This window comes from Dipteris shenzhenensis, chromosome 12 (genome assembly GCF_047967505.1).
Source record: "Dipteris shenzhenensis isolate YYH24624 ecotype China chromosome 12, Dip_SZ_1.0, whole genome shotgun sequence".
Lineage (NCBI taxonomy): Eukaryota > Viridiplantae > Streptophyta > Polypodiopsida > Gleicheniales > Dipteridaceae > Dipteris > Dipteris shenzhenensis.
This window is the reverse complement of record NC_141607.1, coordinates 49,238,546-49,254,143: the sequence shown is the minus strand read 5'-3', so window position 1 is coordinate 49,254,143 and position 15,598 is coordinate 49,238,546. Positions and strand designations below refer to the sequence as shown.

Below are 15,598 nucleotides of genomic sequence, written 5' to 3'. Positions count from 1 at the left end.
CAGTTATAAGCAGTTTAAAAACTAAAAGATAGATTTATTAACATACGTACATACATGCATACCTACCTACCTATGTACATGTGTAGGTACATGTATCCATCTTATGTATGTATCTATGTGAACACTTTTTTGGCACCTAAAAAGTTATTAATTACACAATTTATTTTATATCACAGATTTCTCCTATAAACTAAGATAATTTTCAACAGAAATTAAAAACAAGCATTCTTGATCTTGTAACGCAGAGCCATAATGAGCTCCCTTTACCCTCATATATCCCAATGAAACAAGCATGTATATAGATAGCAAACCTAATTTCCCACTCTGGAAGAGGGAAGCCTGCTTTAATGCAAAAACTGTCTGAAACTCAACTAAACTACCTAAAAGAAGGCAAAAAATACATGTTCGAACCTTGTTCATGATACAGGAGGATTTTGGACTTCCAACTCTTTCTTATAGAAATTGGAACTCAAGAACATCAAATCTGGATGGCCACATAAGTTTGCTGCAAGCCCATAGATAAATACTACTACAACTAAAAGGGAAGAGACTATTAAACTAAGCTGTACATCTGCAAGTGACTGCCCCCGCATCTCTGAGTCAGTCGTTTCACATTCAGGTCCATCAGGCTTCCAGTGGCACCCACTTGGCATCCACGGACCATAAAGTGTAAAAGCTATCTGATAAAACCAAAGCCCTTGCAATGTCACCATCATCCCGCTTCCCAAATCTACAGCGAAACTGTGAGGAAAAGCTCCACCTAGTAATGCAAACAGAATACAAAGACCTATCAAGAGGACCAACAACTCATGATAACGACCCTCTAGGCCTGCATGGCTTGTTGAATGGAAGTTAAATAGAAGGTATTCTGCAGTGAAGGCCATCGCCACAATGACATAAAGAGCACCATCAGGCAGAGGAAGAAACCTGGTGAAAAATAAAAGAACAGCTCATTAGATAAACAATCTCCAGGACATTGACTTGAATAGTGCAGGTACCTCAGGACAAAACACTCCTTAGAGCATTCATACTTTTGCAATTATTTAATCATGCCAAACTTATTTTTCCCTTTTCATAGAATATAACACCAAAAGATGGAATAAAACCTTAAATCTTTTTACCCTAGCATTGGCCACAACAGCAGGGTAGACATGTATAGAGGAAACCAATTCTTGAACTTTCTGTTCTAAAATCCCTTCAGTAGGCCTTTTCGCTTACTGAAGCATTGGCCAAGAGGAAATTTTGCATCTGCCCATAAAGACAAGAAATGATGCCATTGTTTTGAAAGTTGCAATGTCATGCCTGATAATAGGCAGGACTATAGCATTTATGTCGGCGAATCACCAAATTCTCTCTCTCTCTCTCTGAGCTGAGCTGAGCTGAGCTGAGCTGAGTAGGCCAACATGGACAGTGGCAGAACAGAACACACATTGAGTAGGAGACAATGCACATCAGAAGTGAGCTCATCCAGCTTGCACGTGCACTGGCCAAGTCACCTTCAGGCAGTCTCTGAGCGAATGAGAGTTTGTAACAGGACAAAAGGCCAAGTATCATCTCTGTACTGACCTAGAGAAGAGCAGTACAGCATCTTGGTAGAACAGTGGGAATCCTAGAGTTCAAATAAATGATTTTCTACATTAGCTACTTAGAAGTTAGTGGCTATGCATACATTGTAGCTGACTGTAAAATCAATATGTTCAAAGGCCTAGAGCACTGCATCATGTATATATATACCTTTGTAAAACTAGAATATATCCAATCTCACAAATTCATATTTTTGTTGCTCTGAAGTCCAAATTTCTACAATTAAACTAAAAGAGAAAAGGAAAAAGAGGAAAAATGAGCTAACAAAAAAATTTCAAAAAACAAAAGGTAGACATACTTAGCAAGCAAAGCAATGCTTATGTCATTGCCCAAGCATGGGAGTGGTAAAAAAGAAACATGAGGTGACGTGGCTAATTTTAAGAAAAGCATGCACGCATGCTACGTAAATGAGGACAGGATGCTTCTAGTCGACGAGCTGGACGTAGATGAAGGTGACAACTTGCAGGAGAATTCCAAAAGGAGATCGTGGGCACCTGGAGGATCATCGTGCAAAAAGGACCTGCTGGAAGAGGTTCGGGGGCGACAGAGTGTGGGCTCCGTGGTGAGCAGGAGAGGCTCGTAGTGCAGGGGGGGAGAGCCATAAGCGGGGGCAGTTCCGTACCAGTTCCTGCATCAGATTCCATACGGTTCACAGTATTGTTCCGTACACATGCATACCGTACATACCGTACAATACGGTAATCCGTACTTCTGTCGTACAATCACCGTACCAGCAGGGCCTTCTTGCTTCGTGCATCTGATGTTTTCAGTACAGACTTTTGAGCAGGGTTCTACTTGCAAGGTTCTTTGGTAGGCGCATTCTTTGCATATAACCATTGTTTGGCTCAGTTTTGTGGGAGCACAGTTGGATTTTTGGGCAAACATTGCAGTAAATCTGCAAGTGTTGAAGAAATTTGGGGCTTTTGCAATTACACTGTAGTTTTATGGTACGCAATATTCTGATTTCTCGTAATTGATGGGATTATGTGAATGGGGATGAGATCCGACCAGCAATACCCCTCCCCAGCAAGGAGGTGGAAGAGGTCGTGCACAGGGTGCAGTTGCACGACAGGTTGTTGGTGCAGCTGTAGCCACCACTCCAAAACAAAAGAGATGGGATTCACGGGATGCCTTAGCTTTGTCATGCATCTCTCTTTCAATGAAAAGATTTATCATTCCGCATATCCGGTCGTGTAAGACCTCGAAGGTAACGTGGGATATCTTAGAAAGCATGTATGCAGCCCGGAATGATGCAAGGGTATCTTTCTTGAAAAGAGAGTTAAGTAATACACATATGGAAGAGAGTGACTCCATGTCAGTCCACCTCACAAAGCTACAGGATCTCAGAGAGCAATTATTGAACATTGATGAGATTATTCCTGATTCAGAGATGATTACCACCACTCTGAACTCTCTTCCTGAGACTTATCTCAACTTTCATACCTCGCTGAACTTATCATTGAGGGGGGGTGCAAATCCTCTCACTTTTCATGAGTTGATAGGACTTATGCTTCAGGAAGAGCAGACCAAGAAAAACTTGGCTTCACGTGCAGGTGAACAAGCTATGCTCTCAAAGTTCAAGTCAAAAGGAAAGGGACAGGCAAAGACATCAGTAAATCAGCCTTCCAGTGGGTCAGGACAGCCTTCACAAAAGGCTAAGAATGATGCAAGTAAGCCCAAGAAGAAGGGTTTTTGTCATTACTGCAAAAAGCCAGGTCATCACATTGCAGAATGCAGGAAAAGACTTGCAAAAGAGAAGAAAAACAGCTCCGGTATGGCCGTTTCAGATTCAGCTCCTCATGCATCTGACAGTGGGGATGCTGCAACCAACTTTGTTGGACATGATTATGCCTTTTTATCTTGCATTTCAGATTCTAGGCTGGCTGCTCCAGATGCTCGGGATAGTACAACCACTTGTAATGATGATACATATACCTTTTTGACTTGTAGTTATGATCCTTCCACAGATGCATCAGCTTTCAGTGTCAATGAAACATTGAATACTTGGTATTTTGACAGCAGTGCCTCCAAGCATATCACTTCTAGGAAGTGTCTCTTCACTTCCTTGCATCCACCTCCCGTTGGTAAGAAAGTCACTTGTGCCAACAACTCGTCATATTCAGTACGTGGTACAGGAGAAGTTGACTTACCGCCATTGATGGCTCAGTTTTCAGATTTCAGATGTCTTGCATGTGCCTGGTATCACCAAGAATCTCCTTTCAGTGTCCACTCTTAACAGGGCTGGATTTCAGGTCATCTTTGAGGATGACAAATGTGCTGTCCGAGACAGAGAAAATGATTATGCCTTGAGATTATCTGGTACTCTACTGCATGGGCTTTTTCAGCTTGATCTTTTTGAGAAAAGAGCAGCCCATGCTCTTGCAGTTTCTACTCCTACTGCTGCCATGCACAATGCAGAGTTATGGCATGCCAGATATGGCCACATGCATTACAACAGCTTGATGACACTTCAGAAGCACTCTATGGTTGATGCATTGCCACCTCTTGAGATACCTCCTCCACGTGCCTGTGAAGGGTGCATTTTAGGCAAGATGCACAGATTCCCCTTCAAAAAGGATGGTTCAGTTAAAGCTGTCCGAAAATTACAGCTTATACACAGTGATGTCTGTGGTCCCATGAGGACTCCATCATTGGGTGGTCATCTCTACTTTGTTACTTTTATTGATGATTACTCCAATTTCACTTGGGTCTTTGGGCTGAAGCGCAAATCAGAAGTGTTCATGGTGTTTAAACACTTTTCAGCCATGGTTGAAAATGAATCTGGACTCAAGATACAGACATTGCGCACAGATAGAGGTGGGGAATACTTGTCTGCAGATTTTGATGCTTTTCTGAAAGGCAAGGGTATTGTGCATCAGCTCACAGTGAGGCTAATCCCTTAGCAAAATGGCAAAGCTGAGAGGAAAAATAGAACTCTTATGGAGATGGACAGATGTATGCTGAAAAGCAAACACATGCCTCACAAATTCTGGCTTGAAGGTCTAATGTGTGCCAACTACATCTTAAATCGGTCTCCCACTACGGCTTTGAAAACAAAAACTCCCTATGAAGTCTGGAATGGGAGAAAGCCTTCACTGGATCATTTCCGTGTCTTTGGATGCCTTGCATATGCTCATGTGCCAATTGAATTTCGGCATAAGTTGTCAGATAAGGCAATTAAGTGCATATTTGTTGGGTACAGTGCAGAAAGCAAGGGGTACCGTCTCTACAATCTTGCTACACACAAGATCATTGTCAGTAGAGATGTGATATTTGCAGAAAATTCAGCTCACACTCAGGCTGAATTTCATATGCCTTCTTCTTCAGAGGATGTTTTTGAGGGGTTGCTACCCATTGCCTTGGGTTCCCCTGCTGATATTTCTGATGCAAATGAGGATTTACAGCCACCTCCCGATGCTCCAGTTCAGCCACAGGATGTCTTGCCACCTCCACAAGCAGTGGAACAGGTGGTTTAGCGAGAAATTGCAGACATACATGCAGCAAAAACAGTCCCAAACTGGCTGTTACAGACTCTCAGGGAGAGTAAGATTGATGCTCCATTACCTGGCAGGACTCGCAATGCAGTAAGGCACATGGAAGGTGCTAATTCAGTGGAATCAGCATATGCAGGTACTCTTCTCGATGAGGAGGAGCCTGCAACATTCGAAGAAAAAAGGACAATGTGCATTGGATGAATGTCATACACGATGAATTGCAGTCCATTCAGAAAAATCAGACTTGGGATGTCGTAGACTTGCCACTAGGTAAACATGCCATTGGTACACGATGAGTTTTCAAGGTGAAACGGAAGCCAGATTGCTCCATTGACAGATACAAGGCAAGGCTGGTTGCCAAAGGCTATGCTCTGAAAAAGGGCATAGATTATGAGGAGACTTTTGCTCCTACATCCCGGATGACCACCATCCGATCTGTTATTGCAATGGCTGCACATTTTAAGTGGAATGTTCATCATTTGGACATTAAAACAGCCTTCCTAAATGGAGACTTGTTGGAAGAGGTTTATGTCAAACAACCTCCAAGCTTTGAAATTTCAGGAAATGCACTTCAAGTATGCAAGCTGAATAAAGCTTTGTATGGACTGAAACAGGCCCCTCGTGCACCTACTGAGAGCACCCTCTACATCAAGAAGGATGGGGGGAAAATTTTAGTCATCATTCTTTATGTCAATGACATACTGCTCACAGGGTCCAATGAAGATAATATTGCAGATTTCAAAGCTAATTTGCAGACCAACTTTGACATGTCAGATTTGGGGCTGCTTCACTTTTATTTGGGGATCCAATTCTCTCAAGAGAGACGTGGCACTGTCATGTCTCAGTCCAAGTATGTACAGAAACTCTTGGACAGATTTAACATGCATGATTGTAAGCCCATAGCCACTCCCATGGAGCCGGGGCTGAAACTCACAATGCATGATGCAAGAGAATCAGTTGATGCCACATTTTACAGTCAGGCTGTTGGATGCCTCATTTATCTCTGCAACACTAGACCTGATATTCAGTTTGCAGTATCTCAAGTGAGCAGGTATATGCACAGCCCAAAAACTATGCATTGGCAGGCAGTTAAGCGCATCTTCCGTTATTTGCAGGGCACGAAGTCTTTTGGCTTTTTATTTCCCAAGGGGGGTGACTTGCAGATGCATGCCTACAGTGATTCAGATTGGGCTGGTGATTATGACACTAGGCAGTCCACTAGTGGCAATTGTTTCTTTTTGGGTAAAGCTTGCATTTCCTGGCTAAGCAAGAAACAATCTACAGTGGCTACCTCATCATGTGAAGCTGAGTACAGGGCAGCTTTCACAGCAACAGTTGAATGTGTCTGGCTGCGTCGTCTATTTGCTGATCTTCATCTGTCATTGGAGGGTCCTTCTCCAATTCTCACTGATAGTCAGAGTGCCATTGCAGTGGCAAAGAATCCAGTGTTTCATGCTCGCACGAAGCACATTGAGGTTCACTATCACTACGTCAGAGAGAAGTTGCATGCAGGAGAGATCAGTATGATCTTTGTGTCCACACATGACAATGTTGCAGATATTTTCACCAAAGCACTTCCACATGAAAAGTTTGAGGTATTTCGCAGTGCCCTGAACTTATATCTGTTTGGTGATTAATCATCCTTGTACATGACATTGGCACTGCAGGGGGGTGTTAGAATTATAGATATAATTCAGCAGTGACCAATGTAATTTAATAAGCTAGTTAGGGGCACTTTTCCCTCTTTAAGAGGTTTTTCCCCCTAACCGCAGTTAGTCCACTAACTATGGTTAGTGACTACTAAGGTTTTGTCACTAGGACAAAACCGTATCTCACTCCTTCAGTTGTATCACTCTCACACTCATTTTTGCAACTAAGCTTTCAGCTCTCTCTCTCTCCCGTTTCTTGCTCTCACTGTTGCTCTCTCCCTTTCTCACAATGCAATGATTACGGGTTGCTTGCTTTTAATGTAGGCGGGTTTGGCTGGTGCATGACAAGTGCGGACCTTTACTTGACCGGGAGCTTCTACATAGGGCTTTGGGCATCTATACTATGAAGGCTAGGGAATCGGAGGACCTTGGGCAACGAGCTGTGTGTGTGCGCAGGAGTTGTAGGAGAGAAGCTGCATAAAGGAAGCTATCACTGCATGAAGTAGAAGGGTGACGGGAGCTCGGTGTGCTCTGAGAGCAAGAAAATAGTTGCTGGATATGATCACATGAAGGAGAAAGGCATCGCGGATGCTCTGTGAGCAGTAGGAGAGGAGGTTGTAGTAGTTGGTTGTGGCTGGAGGTTCATGGCGACGTGGATATCGTGAAGGGCACTCAGGCTGGGGTCTGCTGGATGGAAGTGAAGCATTGCTAGTGCATGCGTTGGAAGAGCCATGGAAGAGCTCGGTGAGTTTTGCATGCTAGAGAGAGCTGTCAAGTGGATGCAAGAGAGAAGCTGCAGCACTTGAGTATCTTGACAAAAGGCCATGAGCTCGGTGACTAGGAGGGTGACCTTTAGCGAGGGACCTTGACAGTGATGAGCTTCAATGATGGTGAGCTATGTTGGGCTGTGTAGTCCACTGGTTTTTTTAAAGAGTTGTTTGGCTTCCAGAAGAAATGTGACCAGAGTGTGAGATGTGTCCGGAGATGTGTAGAGACAAGGATGTGGAATGAATGCCTTTTACCTTGTGATTGTGTTGTTCGGTTGTTTTAAACGTGGATGAGGGTGGCTGTGAAGGCGGATTAGGCTCTACTACTTTTGTCCATCCACGTTTTGGTGCCTCCATGGAGGACTGTGCACTTCAGTTGACAAGTGTGAAGCTGTGCAGTCAGTTGTAGTGTTGAAGAGCTGAGAGAGATGGCAGAGGACTTTCCAGAGTTTTGGGGGATGCCATATGAGAACGTAGTGAGATTCCTGGAAAAGATGGAATTTACAGCACTTATGAAAGATAGGGCAACCCCTGAGATTTTGTTTCAGATCTTGAATTATTGTTTGCAGGGAGATGCAAAAGCATGGTTGCAGACTCAAGTTGCTACCTTTAGGACTACTCATCCTCAACATCAAAATCCGGAGTATACATTGGTGAGAGCAGCTTTCCTTGCACGGTTTGCACAATCCAGGAGCCCTAATGAAGTATGGAAAGAGCTGTGCAAAGTGAGACAGGAGGAGCAGCAGGAGGTTGACCAGTACCTGATTCAGTTTGGGAGGTTATGGAGTTTATGGTGTGAAGCTCTTGTGCCGGAGGTGCCTCCTCAGATGATTAAGAGAGACCGCTTCATTTCAGGCTTGAAGCCTTCACGGTGGAGCTGAGGAATATCGATAGTTTCGAGAATGCACTCAGAGTGGCCAGGGAGAAGGAGTGGAAAGTCAAGAGGTTGAGGCAGCTTGGCATGCAGGAAGAGCCTAGGAATTTGATTGGAAGTCCAGAAATGATAAAGGCTTATGCAGAAAGAGAGCTAGTGGCTGTTCCTCTGCAGCATAATTCCCTGAAAAAGGATTTGCATGAAGCTGTGGAGCTCATGAAAACACTTAGCCTAAATTGGATGGCGACTGCAGGAAGAGGCAGATGCCATAATAATAGAAGAGAAGCTATGGCTGGAGGAGAAGGAAGTTCAACTGGTGCAAGGAGAGTACCAGGTTATATGAGCAATGTCCAATGCTGGAATTGTGGGGAGTGGGGACATATCAGCCCTCACTATGATAAGCCAGCCAGGGCAGGAGGAGATGTCTATTCTGAGCAGTAGAGAACAAATGATAGACCAAGTGACTACAGTATGGAAGTAAAAGATCTAAATAAGCTCTCTACCAGTGGAGTCGAGTGGGAAGATAAGGGGAAAGGAAAGGTAATTAGCCTGATCAGAATGGAGACAATATGAGCTGTAGGTTGGAATTGGAAGAGGAACCTGAGGAGACAGTCACAGACAAAAATACAGAGAGTGAGGCAGAGGAAGAGAGTCAGTTGTCTTCACTGTTGAAGGAACCGGATGCATATAGAGTTGATGATGTAGGGGAGCTGGAGATCATTACACTTAGTATGAATGGAGGCTTGTCAGTTGCTATGGAGGAGGGTGTTGCTCAACCAAATCTGTGTGAGGTGGCAGAGGAGAGTCCGAGTGAAGGGGTTGCTGCCATAGATGGCAGAAAGGTTGAGAGCCCATTAAAGGCAGCTAAGGATAAGTCTGTGTGTGTAGATGATGATCATGCTCCAGTGTTATGTGATGATGTGCATATGATGGCTGAATGCAATCAGTTTGTGATTGACACTATGATTGTGCATACCGAAGAGGCTGAGGTTTCAGATTCAACAAGTGAGGAAGAAAGAGGTGAAACTAGCAATGAGGATGAGAGCTCAATCATGTGTGACAGAGATGAAGCTGATGTGGCTATTACTGATAAAGTGAAAGACCTACATTTAAAACTCTTAGTTTGGGTGGGGCCAGCAAGTGTTGATTGTGTGCATGTAGACTTTGATGTGGATGATGAGGTTAAGATTCAGTGTTTACAAGATGATGGTGATTCAGAGGATGAGCTGGATTGTGTTCTTGATAATGCACTGGATGATATGTGATCTCTTCGAAAAAGAATGTAAACACCAGTATGCATGTTGAGCAGGATGGTAGTGATAGTGTGGTTTATGATCAGCTAGATGCTTTACTTGATGATACCCTTGTGGATTTTGCACCTGTGGTTGGTAATGACAAGAAAATATGTACTTCTTATGATTGTTCAAAAAATGAGGATATCAGTGAGGACAGGATGCATAGCAAAGAGTGCTTGTATGTTTGAGCATTCTTCAAGTGGAAAGGATGTTTGTTTGCTTCTCGATGATCTTGATAATTCATGTGATGGATTAAGTTTTGTAGCTTACAACGTTGAGGCAATAGGGTATGTTGAGAAGTCCCTAATCACAAATTATGAGCTGGTTGTTCCCATGAGATCTATGTGTGAGGTAGTGACCTCAAAAGATGTGGCTCATGAGAAGAGGAGCAAGACTCATAATACAAGTGTGATGGCTAATAGCCAGTGGACTTGTGTGATGTCTTGGCAGGATAAGCTATGGGATCCTGGAGGCTTAGTGAGGATGTGGGTATATGGAAGGAGCTGGTGGCTACATCAATTTGATGTGTTGTTGATTCCTTTTGATCCAAGGGGATGGTGGATTATGCATATCTGGCAATGGAGGGTTCAAAGTTTTCCTTTTGATCCAGGAAAAAAAAAGCAGAGACATAGAGTACAAGCTTGCTTTGTTTTTTATCCAGGTGGTTTGCCGATGTTTTTCTTTAGCTGCTGGACATGAATGTCACAGCAGAAGAGTGGGGTTGCTAAAGGTGTGTGAAGATTTTTGAAAACCCCAAACTCAACTTCTACATGTGTACATGAGTGATGTTCCGTATTGTGGTAAAGACATGGGAGCACTCATTGACTCAGTGTGGGCGTCATGGATGTGTGGTTATATGTGGCAATCAAGCTTTAGGCTTTGCTGGAAGGTTATGTGAAAGGGTGTGCTTTGAGACTAAGGTTGGAATATGTGCTTTAAGTGCCTTGGTGTATGAATTTGTGGGAATCCTTGGGAGTGGTAAAAAAGAAACATCAGGCGATGTGGCTAATTTTAAGAAAAGCATGCATGCATGCTACGTAAATGAGGAAAGGATGCTTCTAGTCAACGAGCTGGCCGTAGATGAAGGTGACAACTTGCAGGAGAACTCCAGTCTCCAGAAGGAGATCGTGGGCACCTGGAGGATCATCGTGCAAAAAGGACTTGCTGGAAGAGGTTCCGGGGCGACAGAGTGTGGGCTCCGTGGTGAGCAGGAGAGGCTCGTAGTGCAGGGGGGGAGAGCCATAAGCAAGGAGCCTTTCGGGTTCTCGGAGCTGAAGGACCTTGGAAATGTCGAGGTGAAGGAGGGCATGGAGTGATTCTGGGCTGGCAGAGAGGTGTCGCTACTACACAGGCCAGGGAGTGCCTTGGACGAAGGAGGCATGAGTCTGTAAGTAGGGGAGAAGCTACGAGGTAGCTATCGACGTGTGAAGGCATAGACACACGACGGGGAGGCTGCTATAATCACGTGAAGGAGAGGCGATGGACTGTGGCAGGCAAGTAATCGCGTAGACTAAAGGAAGTTAGCTTTTGCTTTGGAAGCTTCTAGATGGTGGAGGTGTCGCCACTTTGCAGGCTGAAAGGGCTTTGGAGGAAGATACGTGAGTTTTGGGAGTGTGCAGAAGAGCAACTACAATGGCTCATGGATTTGGCTGGGAGAGCTTCTTGTGCGAGCATGGAGAATATCTTGGTCTTTAGATAAGCCATGAGCAGGAGGTTGTGAGTTTTGGTCGTAGGATTTCCATTTCTGGCGCTTCTCTGCTTGGTGACAGTTCTCTTGGGAGGCGTTTTTACTATGGAGGCTATGACTCTTGTTGGAGGCTGCTGGAATGAGGCCTCGAACTAGTCTCGAAGAATATCCCATGCTCAGACATGGTTACTGCCATTTGAACAAATGGTACTACGCTGTCCGCTACCGTCATGCCGATGATAACCAGCCCTTGCGCAACTTTCTCCTCCCATTTAGAGATTTTCTTCAATGGAGCTTGAGAATGGAGATTTTTCCAAGCCAGTCATAATCCTCCATAGTTTCCTTGCTAGGAGTTGGGTCTTCACCTTAAACTTTCACATTAGATAGTTAGTCCCATCAAGCTTGCATGTTTCAGTAAAATGCAGATCTAAAAGTGTCGTCCTCATACCTGCCAAACACACTATCCTATACTCCTCAAGGAGGTTCAGGATGAGAGAGAGAGAGAGAAAGAGAGAGAGAATACTAATGTCCACAGGAGACCAACAGGTCTATGGGATAGTAAAAAGACCCATCTAGTACATCTGCTTAGGGAGCACACATGGCAGCTCCCCAAGAGTGCAAAAAAAGCAGCTCCAATTATTTGGAGTACCTACATAGTATAGTAGAAAAAACATAATCAGCCATACATCAGTTTAAGACCGAGAGTCTATTTGTTTGGATTTAAACTCTTTGTATATACCTTTGTAATACTAGAATATATCCAATCATATATATTCAGAATTTTTGGGTTTGGATATGAACTCTTTGATAATTGCTATGCTTTCATGGTATACTGCCCATTTTCCTTCCTTCTTAGGAGCCTTGACCTTGGCTAATTCTGTTGCGTTATTCTTCAGTTGAGCTCAAGTGAGTTTATCGATACCTTGGTCCCTTTCAACTTGTAGGATTGGCGGAGAATCTTGACAGTGATTTGAGCATAGCAACAGCATGTCCTCTAGAGTGTCGAATATTGGTTGCTCACCAGCATCATCGTCATCATCATCATCAACCTCCATTTAATGTTGGGCATGGCTGCTTTGACATGTGCTAAAGTCTCATTAAAAGAGTCCTCCTCTTTATACCAACCTTTAGGGAGTCACGTCTGGCTTCATGTTCCTTGATCTCTTCTTGAATGTCACTTTTGTTGCCTTTGTGTCAACCTCCATGTCACTTCTTTCTTAATTGTTTTTACTTCAGTGTGCACAAGGTCTTTAACTAAAGAGACTAGCTGAGGGGTAGGACAAGAAACCTTGCAAGCTTTCACTACCTCATCTATTACTGCCTGCTTTGCCAAATCCTTCAAGAACCTGAAGTTTACCTATCACAGCTGCCAATTGCATCTTTAACTCTTTCACCTCTTAAAATAATCTGCTCATGTGTACCAATGATGGGATGATTCATACCTCCTCAGTAGAATGTATGCACATATGGAGAGGGCGTCTTAGCTGCAATTGTGGAAAACTGAATTCTGCTGCTTGAAGTCACTGGGGTAAAGGGGGATTTCGAGGAGAGGATAGGCCACTCTAACGAACCCTTAGGCTGAAGCTGACCCCCGGGCTAGGCTAGGGGTTTCAGCCCAATCCGGAGTTGAAGCTGAAGACAAACTGAGCTAAGAGGCAAAGTATAGACTGAAAGAAACGAAGTTGCTTAGCGTCGCAACCTAAAATGGGACAAGACTGTTTGGCGGAGCTGCACCTACAAAATGAGCTGAAGCTAAGGCAAATCGACAGATTGAGGGCAACACGCGACCTGTAGTTCTCCCCCGCGCTTTGCTCTGTGGACCCACAACCGGTGTGGTGAGGCAAAAGCTGCTAGGTGGGAGGTGCTGAGGCGGAGCTGCTAGGTGAGAGAGAAGGTGCTGAGCGGAAGCTGCTAGGCAAGAGAGAAGGTGGTGAGGCGAAAGGTGCTGAGAGAGAGAAAGGAAGAAAGAAAGGTGTATTAAAGTCTTCAAGAGACCTCGTGGGTCTATGAGACAAGATACAAGATATATGTAACCCATACAAGCCACTATGGGCTGAAGCAAAGGGCTCACTAAGGCCCTTGCTGAGTGTTGAGTGCTAAATGCTAAGAATGCAAAAAACCTGGTACAACAAGTACAAAACATAGTAGGAAAAAGAGGGCAATCAACTGCTCAGAACCAGAGCTCCAAGTACATGTGGAGGCTCTATATAGCCCATCTCCCTGATGGCCCTCTGATGTGATGCAAAGAGCTCACGTATCTATGTCTGTCAGGCTGTCTTCCGCGGTGGCGTGGGGCACGCTCTCCTGGGTTTCTATATCCGATGGGCTATATCGAGAGTAATGCCTCGTCTATGGCGGTCCCCTCTGAGGAGGGCTGAGATAGGTCAAACCTCAATCGTGCGTGCTCTGGTCGCCCCACGTGTCGTGGGTGGTCTCCGCGTCTCTCGTCCAACCATATTGTGGTGATGACGGATCTCGCTGCTGATTCATAGCGCTCTCGTCTCCTCAAGCTCCTCCCTCTCGATCACATTTCGCACTGGCTTGGATGCGTAAAAATCAGTGATGCATGTTTGTGCTCGGTCTAGCTCGGTGTCCTGAGGCATCGACTGTAGCTGATCTCTCTCCTACCGCACAAGGGAATCTTTGTGTCTCCGCATCTCAATCAGGTAGCGCACAATGCAGACTTGATCGGGGAAATGTATCAGCCGTGTGAGTCGAGACCCTCCTGAAAGAGACAGTAGAATCGCCCTCGGATTTCATAGTAGGCCGGACAAACACACACAAAATGCTCCTCTATCTCAACCTCCTCCATCGTGCATAGTCTACAAACCCGCTGCTCTCTAGGTATGCCGGCCGCTCTCCCAGCCTCAATCCGCAGCTGATGGTGTTGGAATGGTCACCTCCCCATCTGTGAGCCCCCAAATAAGGAGAGCATGGGGGAGGTAGACCGAGGAATGATTAGGCTGCTACATGGGCAGCACAAAGAAGACCTTGTGCAGGAAAGATGGCGAGGGCATGTAGCCCTGGATCTGGCCTGACAAGACAAAGCTTCATGGCAGGCGTACAGATCCCTATGAAAGGCGCGATGACTCAGCAGGATGTACAGAGCTGTACGGCGCTGAAGAAGGGGCTGGCAAAAGCCCAACATGGCGGGGGTTACCAGCAGTTTGGTTGGCCAGGTGTAGGGCTGGTTCCAGCCAGCCTACCATGCCTAGAAAATGGCAGGGCAGAAGGCGGCTGGACCCTGCATATGTAAGAGGGCATCAGCCCTTGAAGTGAGGGCCAAAGCCCTAGTTTTGTGGACCAGGGGCCCTGGTTAAGTGAGCCCTTTAAGGGTGGTGCCTGGTCGGCCTGTTTGGGTCGGCCAGATTGAGGCTGCTGGTCGGTTTTTGTGGAGCAGGACTTGGGCCTATATAAAGAGGCCATTGGGCCTTCATCACTTGGAGCAGCAGTTGGGGAGCAGACAGCAGCAGCCACAAGACCACCCTTGGATCTACACACAGGAGCAGAAGGAGGCTCACATAGGGCTGCAGACTGAGCTCAAGGTGCGGCCCACCTAGGCTGGCTTCCGGATAGCAAGGTGGAACGGATCTAGACAAAGAGTCTACATATGCTCGAGGTGGAGCACGCGGGCTCAGAGATCTAGAAGTGCCAGGCTTGTGGTATTGTATCCTATCCTAGTTTCTAGACGGACGGAAATATAAAGTGTTGCTTCTATATTTGTCTCTAAGCATTGTCTATTTACTGGCTTGCACATCTATGCACATAAGTTAAGAAGTTTGTGATTACACACCCACACCACACTGTGTGAGCTCCTGGGCAATTCTATCAGTCTTCCGTTGTGTGCACCCTCTGTTGGGTCATTTCTAACAGATGGGACGAGACTCTTATCTATCCAAAAGCAATCCGCAAGGCGTGTGAGACTCTCTTATCCTCCACGTACTGGGGCCTGATGATGAGACCATGCTCGAATATCCTCAGAAAGTGGTCATGATAGAGCTGGGTCTTGGTGGGCAACTCTTGATCCCCCTCCCAAGCCCGAGATGTGTGAAGCTGGAGAAGGTCTAACCGTATGATACAGTTAATCTCACCATGTGCAAGGAGCTCCGGTGGTGCATCCATGCTGTACTGAAAGGGGGGTGACAAAATATGAAGAGGGGAGAGGAGAAGAGGGGAGAGGAGGAGAGAAGGCATAGCTAGAGAGCACACTACAGATGACTAACTGTACACTAGATTTAGTTGAAAATG

At 45.3% G+C, this 15,598-nt stretch overlaps 1 protein-coding gene across 1 annotated transcript in view; it reads right to left on the bottom strand.

The window, feature by feature from the left end:
- Positions 1–212: 212 nt before the first annotated feature.
- Positions 213–15,598, bottom strand: part of LOC147896335 (plant viral-response family protein) — a 35,434-nt gene continuing 20,048 nt past the window's right edge. Inside the window, exon 2 of the mRNA XM_087382652.1 lies at positions 213–927. Within this exon, the coding sequence (XP_087238778.1) occupies positions 417–927 (511 nt within the window). The 3' untranslated portion in view covers positions 213–416. The remainder of the gene's footprint in view (positions 928–15,598) is intronic.